Here is a 21,212-nt window from a genome sequence, read left to right on the forward strand (position 1 = left end):
CTCTGCATACGTGAGCTCCTGGATTGTCCGAGGCCGAATCAGGTTTTTAACGAGTGTGAACGTCTCACCTCCGCAAACGGACAGGAAGACGGCCTTCATCCGGCCTTCGGTCGCGATGCCGTTCGCCTCGAAGTAGAAAGACAACCGCTCAGAATACGTGTCAAAATCCCCCTCATGAGGGTCGAATTCATCGATATGGCCGAAAGATGTCATGGTCTAGATGTTTACCTTCGTCGCCATGTAAAGTATCTCGACAAACTGCGATCAATTGTCGTACGCGTTTATTCACTCTGCCGATCAAGGCCCGATTCGCAGCAGAGCCATCAGCCATCCCCATCCGGTCCCGGTGTAGGGATACAATGGTGAACATTTGCACTGCATACATGACAGAAACAAAATGGCGCCCGTGGCCCACGTGACCAGAAAGGTTTGGGCCGGGTCGTGTTGCTGCTCCTCGTGTACAGCTGCAGTATACTGTTGGAGGGTGACAGTGGAGATTTCATTTTATCGGTGGGTAGTATTGCCGCCTTCCTCCGGCAGGGGACAGTAAACAGCTATATACGTGCACAGGCGAAAATTGCAAATCGTCAACCCAACCACGCCAGGTGGAGGGGAGGGGGGAATAATTTTGTCCTGACCCAGCACGTATGCAAAATATAGCGATCAACCAAGCCGCTTTCGAATTGTCTATACAGCGAACAGACACTAAAAACACACACGCTGTATTTTCACCTTTTACCTTTATATTTTTCGCCCATGTTTTGTATTGTACGCTGAAGTTTAGAGTTTATGGTCCATAGAGTTTAAGAGCGGTGTATAAGTAAGAAGTGAATTATTGCAACTACTACATACAATTTAAGAAACGAACATAATATTTACTTTCACATATTTATAAGGACATGTCGGGTATTACTATTAGGATTTTAAAAATCGGTTTCATCCTGTCTGATGGAGATTTGTTGTGTTCGGCGGAAATTTGTATTTTACGTTGAATTTTAGGATTTATTGTCCATAGATCTAAGGAGCGGTGTATAGGTAAAGCATGCTTTATTGCAACGAATACATACAATTTAAGGAATGAGCATAATATTAATTTTTATTTATTTATATAGACTTACACTGTATTAAATTTAAACAAAATGGGTTTCATCCTGTCTGATAGAGGTTTCTTATGATTGGCGGAAATTTGTATTTTCCGTTGCAGTTTGGGGTTTATTGTCCATAGAGGTTCGGAGCGGTGTATAGTTAGGAAATTTTTTTTTGCAATTACTATACACAATTTAGGGTACTAACATAATATTTATTTTTATATATTTATATAGACTGACACGGTATTAAATCTAAACAAAATCAGTTTCATCCTGTCTGAATTCTGATGGAGGTTTGTTGTGATCGGTGGAAAGATGGCGGGTCTTTTGGATTACGAGACTCAGATATTCTTAGACCTGTTTCACAATGATGGGTTACTGCTCACGGCCAGAGGATTGGGCATTGATCGTATTCTCCTGGCCTTCCTGCGCCTGTACTCGGACCCAGCGAATCTTGTCCTTGTTCTCAACACCTCACAAGCGGAAGAGGTGAAACGCTTCCCTTGCCTTGCGTAGCGAGAACCTCCTTTTCCTTTCTTCTTCCTCTTTGAAACCTTCTCGAATCGCAAAATACGTTCACATTTAAAAGTCAATACAAAGTTGGACCAAAATACTTTTGTGCATATTTTCTATATGTGTGATGTAATTAACACTACACTAGTACCCGACTGCAAAGCCGCAATGAGCCGGCGACGCCAAAGCCTCTTGCCACTATTTTACCCATCACTGTGGCATCAGTAGGTTAGGTAGTTGGTAGTAGGTAGGTGTAGTAGGTAGGTGTAGTAGGTACCGTAGGTGTAGTAGGTGTAGTAGGTGTAGTAGGTGTAGTAGGTGTAATAGGTACCATTTGCATTCTGGATGAGATTAAAATTGATAAAATTTACTTCTTGATTAATTCGGTGAATTCCGTCTCAACTTCGGATATTTCCGGCCGTTAAAAACCATCCCCGACGGCCGCGAGCTTTCTAAAAAATAATTATTCGTCAATTTTAGAATATTTGACGCCGTTTTCACCCTCCGAAACGCGTAATAAGCTTTTTTGAAATATTTTTCAAATGCTCGAATCTCATTGGTTCCAGTGTTTGGTGACGATTTTCGTTGAAGATAACGAGGTTGGTCTTAACGTATTTTAATTACAAATTAGGCCAAGTAAAAAAGAAAAAAATGTTTCTCGTCCCCGCCTGCTTCCTTTTTGGTCGCCGCCTACTTTTATTTACTATTTAATACTATTTTTTTTTAATATATACTTGTTTTTTTAAAATCGTTTTGCGAAGAAACTCAGTCTAAAACTTGCCGTTTCCGGGCGTTTACTGATCGTATCTTGTGCATTGATGATCTGAACTATTATGGATCCCGCCCTCTGACGGAACTTCCTGGTTAATACATGCTACATGCATGCTACATGCATGCTACATGCTACATGCTGTTAATACATGTATGGTTAATACATGCTAGGCTTAACGCAGACACTTTGTGCCAAACACGGTCAATTCTCGCAGCGGTTGTGCACTGGGCAAGTGCAATTTACGTGTAAAAATCTTGCATTTCATACTTTTAATGGTACAAATTTGAGTAGGGAATATGACGATATTCGTGTGTGTAAGCATACGTTCGTCGACAAAAGTTTTGAAGTCTTGGTTCGCAAGATCAGTTGTAGATGACAAGCGAACGTTGAACGATCTCTTCGCTAAATTTGCCAGTGGAGAATTTGACGATGGAGATGACATTGGTGATGGATACCAAACAACGAAAGTAAGTTGGTTAGAATGTTTAAAATGGTTCTCACTTTATGGATGACATGTACAAGATTGACATAAGTCTCACTGGGATTTCTTACTTTAATATTTATGGAACAGACCATAAGATAGACCGAGTCCTATAGTCATTAGTTTCACTATGTGGGGGGGAGGGCAAACTGTTGATTAAACATATATTATTTCGTCCCACTTCTGGTTTTGTAAGAGGGAAGGATCAGCCTTCCAATGAAACTACAGTAGTTGTTTTTTAGGATTTCATCAATATTTTGGTCTGTTCTCTGAGTCGTCCCCAATATGAACAATTCTTGTACTATTAGTGTATTATTGTGTATTTATATTAAACAAGGACACATACCAAATTTAAACATTGTCATTGTTTCTTTTTTGTTTTATTCAAATATAGTTTGTCCGGTGTAACACATGACATGTTCCATTGATTGATTCTATTCATATGCCATTTCAGTTAAAACATATATTTATTTGCTAATTTGGAAATGAAATTGCAGGCCTTTCGGTAACAATCAACACTGGCATGTTTCACATTACATTGGACAAACTACAGAGTCTTTAAGTCAGCCACAGTGGTCATTCAATTCATGGCAGCCATCTTGGAAAAAAATAGCAAAAAAAATGAAAATAGTAAATAGTAAGGGCCTCCCTCCTCCTTTTTTCAAAAAAGTACGGACGAGAAACTTTTTTCTTTTTTTTTACTTGGCCTTAGACTTAGAGGTTCATTAGATTGTGAATCAAAGAAAGACGGGTGAAACAAACTCCTATTGAACTTTTTCGCAATTGTTTTATGCAAACTTCTGCATCGGTCGATGGCGGCCTCCATTGCGTGATTTGGTTTTGGAAATATTTTTTCAAATGCTCGAATCTCATTGGTTCCGGTGTTTGGTGACGCTTTTCGTTGAAGATAACCAGGCCTGTGCGGGCCGAGGTTGGTCTTAAAGTATTTTAATAAAAAATTGGAGGTGCATAAGATTGTGAATCAAACAATGACGGGTGAAAGAAACTCCTATTGAACGTTTTCAATTTGTTATGCATACTTCCGCATCCGCAAGATGGCGGCCTCCAATGCGCTTCGGAATTCTCAAGCCAAGGCATAATCTGGTTTTTGACAAAATACGTACGTGTTTATTGACAACACCGGCTTCGCCGGCTACTAGTACCGACTGCAAAGCCGCAATGAGCCGGCGAAGCCAAAGCCTCTTGCCACTATTTTACCCATCACCATGGCATCAGTAGGTTAGGTAGTTGGTAGTAGGTAGGTAGGTAGTTAGGTAGTTGGTAGTAGGTAGGTGTAGTAGGTACCGTACCTGGTAAGACTTGGTAAAAGAGAAGAGCAGACAGTCCTCCCAAATACCTGCATACAATAAATGTCACAAGAAGCTTAAGGAAGTAACTATACGATGTGCTAGCTTAAGGCCTATTTTAAGAAATTTTAACTGGGCTTGACATACGTTTTCACAGTATGTGTGTAGTCTTCTAACTTCAGTCGCTGTCAGGACTGGTTCTCTCCGGGCACTGCGGCTTCCTCCACCAGAAGAAGTTAGCTTGCAGTGATTAATTCGGTGAATTCCGTCTCAACTACGGATATTTCTGGCCGTGAAAAACTATCCGTATTTCTAAACTAAATATGTAAACCGCTTATACCGTATTTCTGGCCGTGAAAAACTATCCCCGACGGCCACGAGATTTCTAAAAAATAATTGTTCGTCAATTTTAGAATATTTGACGCCGTTTTCACCGTCCGAAACGCGTAATAAGCTTTAAAAATATATTTTTTCAAATGCTCGAATCTCATTGGTTCTGGTGTTTTTTTTTGTTTTTTTTTGTTGTTTTTTTGTATACAAGATCGAGGCTTGTGAAAGAGCGAACATTAATCACACAGAAAGACAAACCGACACATAAAACATATAACATCAGGAGCGGTAGACAAGATGGGGAGAGAGGGGGAAGGACACAAACACAACATTTGAGAGCAGGGACCGAGAGACATGGAGACATCGAGAGATCTGAGAGAGGGCGAGGGCTTTGGGGGGGGGGGGGCATGGGAAGGGGGCGGTGGGAGAGGTATAAAACATATGGACACTGCCAGGACTTCCAGGAAAGAAGTTGGAATTTCAAACAAGGTGGATCTGGGGTGAATTAGCGGGGGTAGAAAAGATCAAGGTTTTGGATGGGGGAAGATAAGAGATGGTGGTGAACAGCTGTTTTGAAGACCTGGAGGGAGGAGTGGGATTGAAGGGAGTGAGGGAGTTTGTTCCAGAGGCGGGAGAAAAGAGGAATGAAAGAGTGAAGGTGAGCAGAGAGCCGAGATTTCGGCAGTTTAACCATCAGAGGGTTGCTGGCAGATCTTGTGCGACCTGTCGGAATATTTGGGGGACAGAGCACAGAGAGAGCTGGGGGTGCAAGGCCGGAGAGGCTTGGTAGAAGACAGAAAGACCACCTACCTGCCTGCGGTGAGTGAGTGAAAGGCCCTCAGAGATAGCTTCATCGCGGGAGATTCCAATAATTCTGAAAGCTTTGGTTTCGACAGCGTGAAGCCGAGCTAGGTGTGAGGCAGGAGCACCGGCCCATAGGGGAGAACAGTATTCCATTGAGCTGCGGATGAAAGCCTTGTATGTGGTGAGGAGCTCAGGTGTGCCGAGGAAGGACTTCGCATGACGGAGGATGCCCAGTCGGCGACTGGCTTTGGAGGCCAGCTTGGAAATGTGGTTTTCCCAAGAAAGATCATGGCAGATAGTGAGACCCAAAATCTTGAGCGACAGAACTTCTTGGAGAGGATTGTTGAGAAAGTAGATGGGAGGGTTGTCCAGTCGATCTTTTCGGAGAGACATAGTAAGAGTGTGAGATTTGTCAGGATTGAAAGACATGTTCCACTTGTTTGACCAGTCTGTGATTTTGTCCAGGTCTTCAGAGAGTGAGGAGGCAGCAGACTGCCGATCTGAGGGAAGAGGAATGGAGCGGCAGAGAGTGGAGTCATCAGCAAAGAGATAGAGAGGATTTTCGAGAGAGTCAGAGAGATCATTGATGAAGACCAGAAAAAGCACGGGGCCCAGAACACTGCCTTGGGGAACTCCAGCCTGAACAGGAAGAGAAGATGAGAGAAACCCATTCAGGGCCACACGTTGACGATGACTAGAGAGGAAGTCCGCCAGCCATGCGTGGAGATTTCCATGGATACCAAAGGAGGAGAGTTTGGTGAGCAGAGCGGGGTGCCAGACCGTGTCGAAGGCACGTGATATGTCGAGGGAGACAGCTCTAATTTCCTGTTTGGCATTGAGGACCTCCATCCATTGTTGAGACAGCAGAAGCAGCATGTCCAGAGTAGAGTGACCTGGTCTGAAACCAAATTGATGATCAGAGATCAAGCCATTGGAGAAGAGGAAAGATTTCATATCCGAAGTAATGATGGATTCCATGACTTTGCTGATAATTGGGAGAAGGCTGATTGGTCTGTAGTTGCTAGGATCTGTTTTTGCACCTTTTTTGTGCAAAGCGGTGATGTTGGCTGATTTCCAAGCAGATGGCAGTTGACCTTGAGCAAAAGAGAGGGTGAAGAGAACAGAGAGAGGGTGAGATAGAGCAGCAGAGCAGGATTTTAGGACCCGTGGGCTGATGCCGTCGGGTTCAGTTGCAGAATCAGAGTCGAGGGTTGACAGAAACTTTTCCACCTTGTCAGGAGGAAAGGACACGGAGTCCAGGAGCAGCAGGGTACGACTGGGTATGGTGGATACAGAGAGGGATGGGTTTGGGACACAAGATTTAGAGGCAAACACAGAGTTGAGGCATTCAGCTTTTTCACGTGCGGAGTCAGCTGTGTAGCCGTTTGAGGTAAGGGAGGGGATGGAGGGGGAACAAACACCAGAAACGGATTTGACCAGACGCCACCAGGATTTGGAAGAGGGAGACAGATAAGAGAGTTCGATCTTGAGAACGGAGAGATATTGTTTCCTGGCTCTCCTGAGGGTGGACACACACTTGTTTCGGGCTTTGTGAAAGGAAATGAGATTTCCTTCCGTTGGATTTGCTTTCCAGGAGACGAAGGCAAGTTGTTTCTGGGCAACAGCCTCACCACAAGATTCCGTGTACCATGGACGGGAGGAAGGGTATGACAACTGAAGACGAGATGGGATAAATCTGTGCATGAGAGAGAGCAATTTACTTTGGAAGAATTCCCAGGATGAGTTGATGTCAGAGGTGGTAGAGATGGGAGACCAGTCCAGATGATTGATGGCTGCTTGAAGACCGTGCCAGTTGGCCTGAGTGAAATGCCAGACTCGTCGACGCTGAGCAGGCTCCCTGAGGATGGTCAGAGAGATGTCCACTTTAACAAGGACATGATCAGATGATCCGATCGGAGCAGAAGAAGAGCAGCAGACATTTTCAGGGAAGTTAGTCATAACCAAGTCCAGAAGAGAAGATGTTCCGTTGACTGAGATCCGGGTCGGGAAATTGACAGATTGTGTCAGTCCCAGTGAGTCGCAGAAGTCCTTTGCTGAGGAGCCATGGCTGGTGAGAGAGGTACCCACACCCAGCCAACTGGCATGATGACAGTTGAAATCACCACATATGAGGAAGAGAGAGTTGGGATGAGTAGATAGAAGTTGGTCCATATCATCAGACAGCGAGATGTGGATGGAGTCATCACTGTTTGGTGGACGGTACAACACACATATGAACAAGAGGTGGGAGCGAAGGGGAAGCCGTAGCCATAGGTATTCCTGGGGGTGAGGTGGAGAGAGTGCAGTGCAGGGCGAGTGAGGAAGAGAGTTTTTGATAAAGATAGCAACCCCGCCTCCAGGACGAGGCTCAGGTCTATCATACCGGAGGAGGGAGTAGCCCGGGAGAGATACTATGGAATCAGAGACATCATAAAGGAGGAAAGTTTCTGTTAAGCAGATCACGTCTGGTTTGACAGAAGCAACCTGTATGGAGAGATCAGTTAAGTTTGAACGAAGGCCCCGGATGTTTGAGGTCCATACCGTTAATGAAGAGGAAGGGGGAGCATCAGATACGGAACAGGGGGGAGGAGGGGTAGGGTAAGATGTGGAAGAGGTGGAAGAGGTAGGGAGAGCTGTTGAAGGTGTGTCAGAGATTTCAGAATAGCTCGGAGAAAGGGAAGGATGGGGCGGACAAAAGGTTTGATGGTGATTGGGTGAGCCACAATGAGGTGTTATTTGAGGAGGGGGAAGAGCGAGGCAGAAGGTTGGGGGAGATGGAGGTGAGAGTTTGAAGTGGGAAGAAGCGGGGAGGACGCTTTGAGGAGGGGGAGTGAGAGGGGGGAAATTGAGAAGCAATGAGGGTGGGGAGATTTGAAGGGGAGGGGTGAGGGGGGAGTTTGGGAGGGAAGGGACAAGGGGAGGGATTTGAAAGGGATGGGATATGGGGGAGATTTGGAGGGGAGGGGTGAGGCAGGAGTCTAGGAGGGGAGGGGCGAGGGGGCGTCTTGGCGGGGAGGGGTGAGGGGGTAGTTTAGGAGGGAGGGGGCAAGGGGGGAGATTTGAAAGGGATGGGTGATGGGGAAGATTTGGAGGGGAGGGGTGATGGGGAAGATTTGGAGGGGAGGGGTTATGGGGAAGATTTGGAGGGGAGGGGTGAGATTGGATTTTTGAAAGTGTACGATTTATGGGAAACGAACATTTATTGCAAAATGAGTTTCTTGTGACCTTCGAGTTAAAAATACGTTTAAGGACGCTGGATGGAGGATGGAGTGCAGGAGAGTTTAGGGAATGTAGAAAAAAGGCACTATAGGAGATGGATTTTTTTTGGGGATGAATTGATTTGGTGAGCAAGTCGAAAGCAGCCTTTTAAAGAAGAAGAAGAAAAAGGGGTTATAAAATATGACGGAATACATAACTTGAGGGGAAAGTGTAAACATTGAAGGTTAATGAGTGAAAAAACTATCTGGGGAAATGGGGGAGAAACACGTGGTCGAAGAACGAACGAACGAATAAGAATGAATAAACGAATGATTACAGAGAAGGAAATGTTTAGTTTTTTTTTTTTTTTTTTTTTTTTTTCGAGTTGAGATTTACACAAGGAAGTAGGCTATGGGTGAAAAGACTGGGAATACAGAGAACGAAAGTTATTGGATCACAAAACGACGGACCGCTGAGAGAAAAACAAAGCCTCAAGGTTGTACAGTGCACACTGTACAAGGCCTCAAGACACGACACGAATTAACACGATTTTCAATACAGGTATGAAAGATTTGCACCGAAAAATCTTCGTCGGGACACAATATACGTACAACACCATAAATAAATACAGTTTTAACGAAAATACAAATGGGAACAATCACTTAACTTCGATTTCAAATCGTTCGCGACGCGGCAAAGGCCTTGCTTGCGACACGGCAAACAGACGATCAATTTATGAAAGATAAACACCGAGAAACAACCAAAGTTGCACACAATAACTTCACACACCGAAAGATAAATACAGTTTCGACAAAATACAATTGTGAACAGACTTAACTTCGAAAAACGTGGAGACCGTGTGGAGCTTCGAAAATCCCTCCCACCGTCCGATGACGATTTTCGTTGAAGATAACGAGGTTGGTCTTAACGTATTTTAATTACAAATTAGAGGTTCATTAGATTGTGAATCAAAGAACGACGGGTGAAACAAACTCCTATTGAACTCTTTCACAATTGTTTTATGCAAACTTCCGCATCCGGTCGATGGCGGCCACCATTGAGTGATTTCATTCTAGAAATATTTTTGCAAATGCTCGACTCTCATTGGGTCCGGTGTTTGGTGACGCGTTTCGTTGAAGATAACCAGGCCCGTGCGGGCCGATGTTGGTCTTAAAGTATTTTTTGCCACTATTTTACCCATCACGATGGCATCAGTAGGTTAGGTAGTTGATAGTAGGTCGGTGTAGGTACCGTACCTGGTAAGACTTGGTAAAAGAGAAGAGCAGACAGTCCTCCCCAATACCTGCATACAATAAATGTCACAAGAAGCTTAAGGAAGTAACTATATGATGTGCTAGCTTAAGGCCTATTTTAAGAAATTTTAACTGGGCTCCGGGCACGGCGGCTTCCTCCACCAGAAGAAGTTAGCTTGCAGTAAGATCAATGCCGACAGATCAGCCGATAGCGCCGTTTCAACGGCAATGTGTGACTGTCGTTAATCAAACCGAGCTTTCTTTTTTTATGTAAACCGCTTATACCGTATTTCTGGCCGTGAAAAACTATCCCCTGCGGCCGCGATATTTCTAAAAAATAATTCTTCGTTAATTTTAGAATATTTGACGCCGTTTTCACCCTCCGAAACGCGTAATAAGTTTTTTTGAAATAATTTTTGAAATGCTCGAATCTCATTGGTTCTGGTGTTTGGTGACGATTTTCGTTGAAGATAACGAGGTTGGTCTTAACGTATTTTAATTACAAATTAAAGGTTCATTAGATTGTGAATCAAAGAAGGACAGGTGAAACAAACTCCTATTGAACTTTTTCGCAATTGTTTTATGCAAACTTCCGCATCCGGTCGATGGCGGCCTCCATTGCGTGATTTGGTTTTAGAAATATTTTTTCAAATGCTCGAATCTCATTGGTTCCGGTGTTTGGTGACGCTTTTCGTTGAAGATAACCAGGCCCGTGCGAGCCGAGGTTGGTCTTAAAGTATTTTAATAATACATTAGAGGTGCATAAGAATGTGAATCAAACAAAGACGGGTGAAAGAAACTCCTATTGAACGTTTTCAATTTGTTATGCATACTTCCGCATCCACAATATGGCGGCCTCCATTGCGCTTCGGAATTCTCAAGCCAAGTGTTACGTGGTCCCCTCGGTGAATACCTGGTCTCGGTGACCCCCGGACCGTGAGAGGAACTCCGCCAGCAAGCTGTATTATATATGCGCTTTCGCCACGCAATCCATATGAATTTCACCCAGGAGACAACTGAAGTTCAAGGATATATTTCCAATGGTAATGATACCATACAATTTCAATGACACAACCACGGAGATTTTCCCCGAGCAATCAACAATACACAATCATCACCAATTCCCAATTCACAATCAATTCCCTAGGATTAAGATGGCCATCTTATACATGTGTGTCCCGGTGAGTACTCACGACACCCTTTTGGTCTCGGTCCCGCACAATGTCTCTGGGCCCCTCCTGACCAAGATGATGGTCGCCGTCGCCGCACTCGGGCGGTTGAACGAACCCCGGGTGGACGTGTTTCCACCGGGCAGGTATCGTACCAGGCACCGTGGCTGCAGCCCCTCGTGGCCACGCGAAGCGGATACGGTAGAGCAAGCCAAACCCCACGCCGCTTGCAAGGCGCGTTAGGCCCCAACGTGCGACCCGCACGCGTCTGTTTGGACGGTGCCGCGAACGATGCCAGACGCGGGGTCGATGCACGGCCCCACGTCAACTTGACGTCTCCACCGGGCAGGTACACGTCCCGGTACTTCCTCTCGCCAGACAGGCTTCGGAACGCCGCTTTTTCACGCAGCGCAAGGTCGATCCCACCTTTTGTCGGAGCGGGGCGAGGAAGAATAATACTCGTCCTTTTTTCCTCGTGTCTTTTTCTCTTCCGTTTCCGGTCACTTCCGTTTCCGGCCACTTGTTCAGAAGGGCTCCTGACCCTCCAATCACAACAACCCTTAATATACTACACACGGATAAGCAAAGACCTGAATGGTAATTCACATACATTCACATAAATATGTAACACTCCCCCCCTTCAAGAAAGAAAGTTTGAACCCAGCGAAAACTTTCTTTGCCGGCCAATTTGGAGAAACAAACCAGATAACTCAACCCTCCCCCCCCCCCCCCCCCCCCCAGATTAACTCAATCTGGACAAAGCGTCCGCCACGACATTGTCCCGGCCCCGTACATGTTCAATTTCCAAGTTGAACCCCTGCAAAGCCAAACTCCATCTCATCAACCTCTGATTTTTATTTTTCATTCTTTGAATGAAGGTTAAGGGGTTGTGATCCGTAAAGACCTTTATGGGAAAGGACGTGATTCCTAAATACACCTCATAATGTTGAAGCCCTAGCAGGAGAGCCAGGGTCTCTTTCTCCACGGTGGCATAATTTGCTTGATGTTTATTGAACTTTTTGGAGTAGTAGCACACGGGGTGGTCCACCCCATCCTCATCTTCCTGTAACAAGACCGCTCCAGCCCCCACATCACTTGCATCTACGGCCAACTTGAAAGGTGCCTGAAAGTCCGGAGCGGTTAGGACCGGAGAGCTCATTAGTATCGCTTTGACATGGGCAAAGGCCGCCTGACATTTGCCATCCCAAACGAATGGGGTCTCCTTTCTCAACAAACTCGTTAAAGGGGCTACCACATCCGAAAAATTCTTACAGAACCGCCGGTACCACCCCGCCATACCTAAGAATCTCATCAGCTCTTTCTTCCCCTTTGGGACTTGGAAGCGATCGATAGCTTCTACCTTGGCGGTCACTGGTTGTACTTGACCCTGCCCTACTACATGGCCGAGGAACACTACCTGTGCTCTTACAAATTCACTCTTGGCTAAGTTGATGGTCAGACCTGCCTCGGACATCGTCTGAAAAAATGCATGGATTTGCTTAATGTGGTCTTCCATGGTCATGGTGTGGATGATTACATCATCCAGATATGCCTCCACCCCCTCCAGGTCTGCAATGAGCCTATTAATCAGTCGTTGAAATGTAGCCGGCCCGTTCTTCAACCCAAAAGGGAGGACCTTGTACTGATATAACCCATTCGGAGTGACCAAAGCTGAGATTTCTTTGGCTCTATCGGTAAGAGGGATCTGCCAATACCCTTTCAGCAAGTCAAATTTGGTAACAAATTTAGCTGGGCCTATTCGATCAATACAGTCGTCAATCCTCGGGAGCGGATAGGAGTCGGTCTTGGTCACTGCATTCACCCGTTTTAAATCTGTACAACACCGGAAGCTGCCATCGGGTTTCGGAACCAACACACATGGGGAGCTCCATTCACTGTTGCTTGGTTCGATGATGTCATTGTCCAACATATATTGCATCTCCTTCCGAAGGTACTCCATCTTCACCGGGTTCATCCGATAGGGGTGTTGTTTCACTGGAGTGGCCTCCCCCACCTCGATATCATGATATACTAAGTCCGTACGACCAGGTACATCTGTGAACAAATGTTTAAATTCGAACATTAGGCTGGACAGTTGTCCTTGCTGTTCCCTTGTTAAATGACCTAACTTCTCATCCAAATGATTCAACACTTCGGTGTTCGTCAATTTGGGGCAGGCCTGGTCATCCAAGTTATCAAACTTCACACCGGCGTTTCCGTCCATTGTCACCGGTACGACCGGTGAGACAGGAACTACGTCTTCCACCGGTTCCCTCTCATGATATTTCTTCAGTCGGTTGACATGACACAACTGTCGCTTTTTTCGTCGGTCGGGAGTGGTCACCACGTAGTCTGTCTCATTCACCCTCTCCTCCACTGCATAAGGACCGAAATATCTAGCCTGGAGGGGCTGACCTGGAACGGGCAGCAATACTAGCACCCGGTCCTGAGGACTGAAATTCCTTATCTGCGAGGTCTTGTCATGTCTCTCCTTCATTTTCCCCTGGGCCCTTCTCAAGTTCCGTCGTGCCACCTCACACGCCTTTGCCAATCGGTTTTTTACTGTGGACACATACTCCACCATCGGTGTCCGGGACTCCTGTAGTAACCACTGTTCTTTCACCAATTTCAACGGTCCCCGCACTGCGTGTCCAAACACCAGTTCAAACGGACTGAATCCCAAGGAATCCTGCACGGACTCCCTCGCCGCAAACAACAATAGGGGTATCCCTTCATCCCAATCCTTGGCACATTCAAAACAATACGTTCGGATCATATTCTTTAAAGTCTGGTGAAACCTTTCCAGGGCCCCTTGGCTCTCGGGATGGTAGGCGCTGGATCTTACTTGTTCCACCCCCAACAGGTGTACCACTTGCTGGAACAGTGTGGACATGAAATTGGACCCCTGATCCGATTGAATGATCTTAGGTAGACCAACTCAAGTGAAAAATTTAATCAAGGCCTTTGCAATAACTGCCGCCGTTATTTTCCTCAGAGGCACTGCCTCGGGGAACCTGGTGGACGCGCACATGATGGGCAGTAAGTATAGATGTCCGGCTTTGGTTTTGGGTAAAGGGCCCACACAGTCCACAATGACTCGGCTGAATGGCTCTTCAAAAGCTGGAATTGGCTTTAACGGGGCGGGTGGGATTTTTTGATTCGGCTTTCCCACCAGCTGACAAGAATGGCAGGACTTGCAGAACTCCGCCACATCCCGTCGCAGTCCCGGCCAGAAAAAATGTACTAATATCCTGTCACAGGTCTTGTTCACTCCCAGGTGCCCGGCCCAAGGGGTCTCATGTGCCAAACTCAAGATCTCCTTCCGGTACAGCGGTGGCACCACAATCTGATAGTGAACTTTCCACTCATCGTCTGCGGGCACCTCCGGGGGCCTCCATTTCCTCATTAGGGTTTCCCCCTTCATGAAATACCCCACAGGTATCTTCGTAGCCTCTTCTTCCGTAACGGCTTTCTCAATTAACCTCTGGATCTCCGAGTCTTCGTGTTGTTCTTCCACTAGTCTCCTTCGGACCAGCGCGGTTTGCTCCACTTCGTTCTCCGCGGTCTCCGACGGACACTCCACGTCCCCTTGCGTTCCAGACGCTACCATTTCTCGAAATTCCTGGGAATCCCTCCCCTGGTTATTTCCCTTTTCCGAGTTGTCTTCCCGTACCTCTAAGGGTTCCAACTCCCCCTCTCTTTCTTCCTCCTTCTCTTCCGCGTGCTTTCTACCCATAGCCCGAGTCACTGCACAGGATGGAAAGATACCCGGAATCTCCATCTCTAACCGAGTGGTGTTATTTTCCTTACTGGGCTTGTCCACCATTATTGGATTACCCGAAACTCGCCCCCCGGCCAAATCATTCCCGATAATAAAAGAGATTCCCTCCACAGGAAGGGTGGCTTGTAAGCCTACGGTGACCGGCCCGGATACCAACTCAGAACTCAACTGGATGACATGAAGCGGAGCTTTAACATAGCCCCCGACCCCCTGTAAAAGCACACTAACCCCAGTTGCCGTCTTCTCCGACAATGGCAAAATGCCCCCCAGCATCAACGATTGGTGGGCTCCTGTGTCCCTCAATACCCTAACTGGCTTCTGGTTACTCGGGTCGCCATCCAGCGACACGAACCCCTCTGAAATGAAATGTTTGTAGCCCTCCTGAACAAGGTTCTCCCGGGACGCCGTACCTTTGACAGGGGAATCTTCCCCCAGCTCTGCTCTCCAAGAATGATTTCTCACACTTGCCAGTGCATTCGGAGTCGCACTAGACTGATTCCGTTCCGGGTTCTCCCTTTTTCGGAGGTAACATTGGGACATCAAGTGTCCAGTTTTATGGCAAAAAGCACAAGTAGGCCCGGGGGAGAACCTCGGGGTCGGCCTGGAGCCCCCCGAAAAATAAGTTTGTCTTGGGCCCGTAGCCCTCGGATTTCTAACCGTTGGGGTATCATAGTTGTCCCCATAATCATCTCGAGGCCGCCGCCATGTAAGGTCGTTCTCCGCACCGGGTGTTCCATAACTCCCCTGCTGAAGTCTAGGCGAGGAGTTAGGTTTGTGGACGCCTATTCGGTGGGTTAAGGCATAATCATCTGCCATGGTGGCTGCGTCCCACAACTTTGGTACTTTCTTTTCCTGCAGGTACACTTTGATGTCCTCGTGGACACACTGCTGGAATTCCTCCACCAGGATCAAGTCCCGCAATGTTTCGAAGTCTTTCCCGACTCCTTTTGACTCACACCACCGATCAAACATGTTTTCTTTCACTCTGGCAAACTCCACATGGGTCTCACTCTCCCTCTTCCTGGCATTCCTGAATTTTTGCCTGTAAGCTTCCGGAACCAACTCATAGGCCTTGAGGATGTGCTTCTTCAGTACCTCATAATCTGCACATTGGTCCATTGGTAGCGCCGAATAAATTTCCTGAGCTTTCCCCACCAGCACACTTTGCACGAGTATGGTCCAGGCCTCCTCCGGCCAGTTTAATTGTCGAGCCACTTTCTCAAAGTGTGGGAAAAATTTCGCGACTTCCTTTTCACTGAACGGTGGAACCAGCCTCACATGTCTGCCCACATCCCAGGTTTTCTGGTTAGGTGTCGACCCCGTCAGCAAGGGTGGTGCCTCTCCCCGTTCTCTCATTAACTCCAGCTCCTTGAATTTGATTTCTTGCTGAAGCTCCATGTCACGTTCCTTTAATTCCCTTTCCGCTTTTCTCTCCTCTGCTTCGAGGTCCCTTGCAGCTCTCCTTTCCTCTGCTTGTTCCTTTTCTCTTCTTTCCTGGAGTTCTCTTTCCACTCTCCTTTCCTCGGTTCTTTCTTGTGCTGTTTTCTCTTCCAACCTTTCCTGGAGTTCTCGTTCCACTCTCCTTTCCTCTGCTTGTTTCTCTTCCCTCCTCTCTTCTGCTTTCCTTTCTTCTTCTGCTCTTTCCTTTTCTGCTTTCCTTTCTTCTTCTGCTCTTTCCTTTTCTGCTTTCCTTTCTTCTTCTGCTCTTTCCTTTTCTGCTTTCCTTTCTTCTTCTTTAATCCGTTCCTGGCTCCGTAATTGCAACTCCAGTTTCCGGAGCTCAACGTCTTCTGGTTCTTCGGGTAGCCACTCCCAGGCTAACTCGTCCCATGTTCCTAATCCCACCATAGATTGTATCACCGTGGCCTGCAACTCTGCCTTCCTCAAATTAGTTCGGACCTCCAAGTTAAAATGTTTGGCCAATTTCAAGAGGTCCGACTTTAGCAACGCTCGGAACTGTGCCTCACTCGGGGTTACCCCAAAGTTCTGTGCCACAAACGCCATGGTGCCTATCGTTAACACCTGTTAACCTTCACCCAAGACTTTACCCCAATTTCTCAAAAAAAAAATTACCAATTAATAATTAATTAATAAATTTTAATTAATAAAAAAATTATTATTTTATTATTTTATACAATTTTAAATCCCGGACGTAGACCCAATTGCGAAACCGCAAATCGTAATTTGGACGAGCCCCCAATTCTGTTACGTGGTCCCCTCGGTGAATACCTGGTCTCGGTGACCCCCGGACCGTGAGAGGAACTCCGCCAGCAAGCTGTATTATATATGCGCTTTCGCCACGCAATCCATATGAATTTCACCCAGGAGACAACTGAAGTTCAAGGATATATTTCCAATGGTAATGATACCATACAATTTCAATGACACAACCACGGAGATTTTCCCCGAGCAATCAACAATACACAATCATCACCAATTCCCAATTCACAATCAATTCCCTAGGATTAAGATGGCCATCTTATACATGTGTGTCCCGGTGAGTACTCACGACACCCTTTTGGTCTCGGTCCCGCACAATGTCTCTGGGCCCCTCCTGACCAAGATGATGGTCGCCGTCGCCGCACTCGGGCGGTTGAACGAACCCCGGGTGGACGTGTTTCCACCGGGCAGGTATCGTACCAGGCACCGTGGCTGCAGCCCCTCGTGGCCACGCGAAGCGGATACGGTAGAGCAAGCCAAACCCCACGCCGCTTGCAAGGCGCGTTAGGCCCCAACGTGCGACCCGCACGCGTCTGTTTGGACGGTGCCGCGAACGATGCCAGACGCGGGGTCGATGCACGGCCCCACGTCAACTTGACGTCTCCACCGGGCAGGTACACGTCCCGGTACTTCCTCTCGCCAGACAGGCTTCGGAACGCCGCTTTTTCACGCAGCGCAAGGTCGATCCCACCTTTTGTCGGAGCGGGGCGAGGAAGAATAATACTCGTCCTTTTTTCCTCGTGTCTTTTTCTCTTCCATTTCCGGTCACTTCCGTTTCCGGCCACTTGTTCAGAAGGGCTCCTGACCCTCCAATCACAACAACCGTTAATATACTACACACGGATAAGCAAAGACCTGAATGGTAATTCACATACATTCACATAAATATGTAACACAAGGCATAATCTGGTTTTCGACATAATACGTACGCGTTTATTGACAACACCGGCTTCGCCGGCTACTAGTACTGACTGCAAAGCCGCAATGAGCCGGCGAAGCCAAAGCCTCTTGCCACTATTTTACCCATCACTATGGCATCAGTAGGTTAGGTAGTTGGTAGTAGGTAGGTGTAGCAGGTACCGTACCTGGTAAGACTTGGTAAAAGAGAAGAGCAGACAGTCCTCCCCAATGGCAATACCTGCATACAATAAATGTCACAAGAAGCTTAAGGAAGTAACTATACGATGTGCTAGCTTAAGGCCTATTTTTAGAAATTTTAACTGGGCTGAACATACTTTTTCACAGTATGTGTGTAGTCTTCTAACTTCAGGTGCCAGGGCTGGTTCTCTGACTCTCCCTCCAGGCACTGCGGCTTCCTCCACCAGAAGAAGTTAGCTTGCAGTGATTAATTAGGTGAATTCCATCTCAACTTCGGATATTTCCGGTCGTGAAAAACTATCCGTATTTCTAAACTAAATATGTAAACCGCTTATACCATATTTCTGGCCGTGAAAAACTATCCCATACGGCCGCGAGATTTCTAAAAAATAATTCTTCGTCATGTTAGAATATTTGATGCCGTTTTCACCCTCCGAAATGCGTAATAATATTTTTTCAAATGCTCGAATCTCATTGGTTCTGGTGTTTGATGACGATTTTCGTTGAAGATAACGAGGTTGGTCTTAACGTATTTTAATTACTAATTAGAGGTTTCATTAGATTGTGAATCAAAGAACGACGGGTGAAACAAACTCCTACTGAACTTTTTCGCAATTGTTTTATGCAAACTTCCGCATCCGGTCGATGGCGGCCACCATTGAGTGATTTCATTTTAGAAATATTTTTGCAAATGCTCGACTCTCATTGGGTCCGGTGTTTGGTGACGCGTTTTGTTGAAGATAACCAGGCCCGTGCGACCCGAGGTTGGTCTTAAATTATTTTATTAATACATTGGAGGTGCATAAGATTGTGAATCAAACGATGACGGGTGAAAGAAACTCCTAATGAACGTTTTAAATTTGTTATGCATACTTCCGCATCCGCAAGATGGCTGCCTCCACTGCGCTTCGGATTCTCGAGCCAAGGCATAATCAGGTTTTCAACATAATACATACTCGTTCATTGACAACACCGGCTTCGCCGGCTATAAACTACTAGTACCCGACTGCAAAGCCGCAATGAGCCGGCAAAGCCAAAGCCTCTTGCCACTATTTTACCCATCACTATGGCATCAGTAGGTTAGGTAGTTGGTAGTAGGTAGGTGTAGTAGGTACCGTCGGTGTATTAGGTGTAGTAGGTGTTAAACTATAACGGGACTCGGTAGAGCGCACACCTCCACCAGGTTGAACGGTTTACGTTTTGTATCTCACTGGTGGGTCGGATCTGGATCCGGACCTGAACCAAAATCTAAACTACACGGTGTCCACAAAGTCGCGTGTATCGTCGTTTCCACGGCAAATAGGTCGCCCATGTTTGCCCTCCTCCCCTTAAGGTGGATGGAGGTTTTTTTCACCCCTGTGTGTTTACTTGGCAATTATTATTTTTTATTTATTTATTTATTTTTGCAAATATGTTTCTCACTTCGGTTTGTTTGTGTTGTGTTGTGACTTGTGTTGTGTTGTGACTTGTGTTGTGTTGTGACTTGTGTTGTGTTGTGACTTGTGTTGTGACTTGTGTTTTGTTTTGTATTGTTTTGTTTGTCTGTCCGCTCACTTATACTTGCCTCCAGGACAGAATATTAAACCGATCTTCGTGAAACTTTACCAAATGGTAAAGTTCGTGGTCCGAAAAAATCCTATATATTTTGGGGTCAAAAGGTCAAAAGGTCAACATATTACATAGGCCAGATGTCAATCACTTTTTTCAAATTTCTAAAATCCTCAATTTTCATCCGATTGACTTGAAATTTGAATAGGATTTGCATATTGGCTAACTGAATTCAACCACCAACTATTTTTGAGATTAGCTTAGGCCAAAAGGTAAACATAGGCCAAAGGTCAACCAATTTTTTCAAATTTCTAAAATCCTCAATTTTCATCCGATTGACTTGAAATTTGAAAAGGATTTTCATATCACCTTACTGAAAGCAATCACCATAGGCCAAAAGAGCAACATAGGGAAAAAGTCAACAACAATTTCAAATTCCTAAAATCCTCAATTTTCATACGATTCACTTGAAATTTGAATGGGATATACACAACAGTTAACTGAATTCAACCACCAACTATTTTTGAGATCAGCATAGGCCAAAAGGTCAACAACAATTTCAAATTCCTAAAATCCTCAATTTTCATCCGATTCACTTGAAATTTGAATGGGATTTTCCTATCAGCTAACTGAATTCAACCACCAACTATTTTTGAGATCAGCATCGGCCAAGAGGTCAATGTAGGCCAAAGGTCAACCACTTTTCTTTGAATTTCTAAAATCCTCAATTTTCATCCAATTGACTTGAAATTTGAAGACGATTTACATATCGGCGAACTGAATTCAACCAACTATTGATGAGATCAACATAGGCCAAAAGGTCCACATAGACCAAAGGTCAACAACAATTTCAAATTTATAAAATCCTCAATTTTCATCCGATTCACTTGAAATTTGAATGGGATTTACATATCAGCAAACTAAATTCAACCACCAACTATTTTTGGGATCACCATAGGTCAAAAGTCAACAACAATTTCAAATTTCTAAAATCCTCAATTTTCATTCGATTCACTTGAAATTTGATTGGGATTTACACATCAGTTAACTGAATTAAACCAACAACTATTTTTGAGATCAGCATAGGCCAAAAGGTCATAATAGGCGAAAGGTCAACCACTTTTTTCAAATTTCTAAATGCCTCAATTTTCATCCGATTGACTTGAAATTTGAATTGGATTTTCATGTCAGCTAACTGAATTCAACCACCAATTATATAAGAGGTCAAAAGGATGCTCTACTGAGTGCCATTCTGCTTTGTTCTCTTTTGCCAAGTGTCGCTCTATGAGTGATTTTTCATCTGTCTGTCTCTTTTTGTCTGTCTCTGTCTGTGAACAAGATAAATCAAAAAGTTGTGGACGGTTTCGGACGAAATTTGGCACAGACCTGCGGATTTCACGGAAACGATCGTTACCGGTAGCGTGTCGGTAGCGTGATAGCAAAAACACGGAACCGAAAGTACGTTTCCCATCGCAGAAAGGCAGTGTAAGGCAAAAAGTATTTACCTTCACATGTGATTTTCAGCTAACTATTTTAGAAGTTGAGTTTTATTTCCAACAAAATTAGGCCGGCAAAGCAGATTTTTTTTTTTTTTTTTTTTTTTGTATACAAGATCGAGGCTCGTGAAAGAGCTAACATTAATCACACAAA

General features: G+C 45.5%; 1 protein-coding gene across 2 annotated transcripts in view; it reads left to right on the forward strand.

Annotated features, from left to right (window-relative positions):
* Positions 1 to 1,352: 1,352 nt before the first annotated feature.
* LOC144893595 (DNA repair endonuclease XPF-like) overlaps positions 1,353 to 21,212 on the forward strand; it is a 52,277-nt gene continuing 32,417 nt past the window's right edge. The window contains exon 1 of one of the 2 annotated variants that reach the window (XM_078784179.1): positions 1,353 to 1,577. In XM_078784179.1, coding sequence (XP_078640305.1) covers positions 1,404 to 1,577 — 174 coding nt within the window. In that variant the 5' untranslated portion in view covers positions 1,353 to 1,403. The remainder of the gene's footprint in view (positions 1,578 to 21,212) is intronic. The other variant, XM_078784180.1, reaches the window with a different exon arrangement.

The sequence above is a fragment of the Myxine glutinosa genome, chromosome 9 (assembly GCF_964187855.1).
Source record: "Myxine glutinosa chromosome 9, kmMyxGlut1.1, whole genome shotgun sequence".
Classification (NCBI taxonomy): domain Eukaryota; kingdom Metazoa; phylum Chordata; class Myxini; order Myxiniformes; family Myxinidae; genus Myxine; species Myxine glutinosa.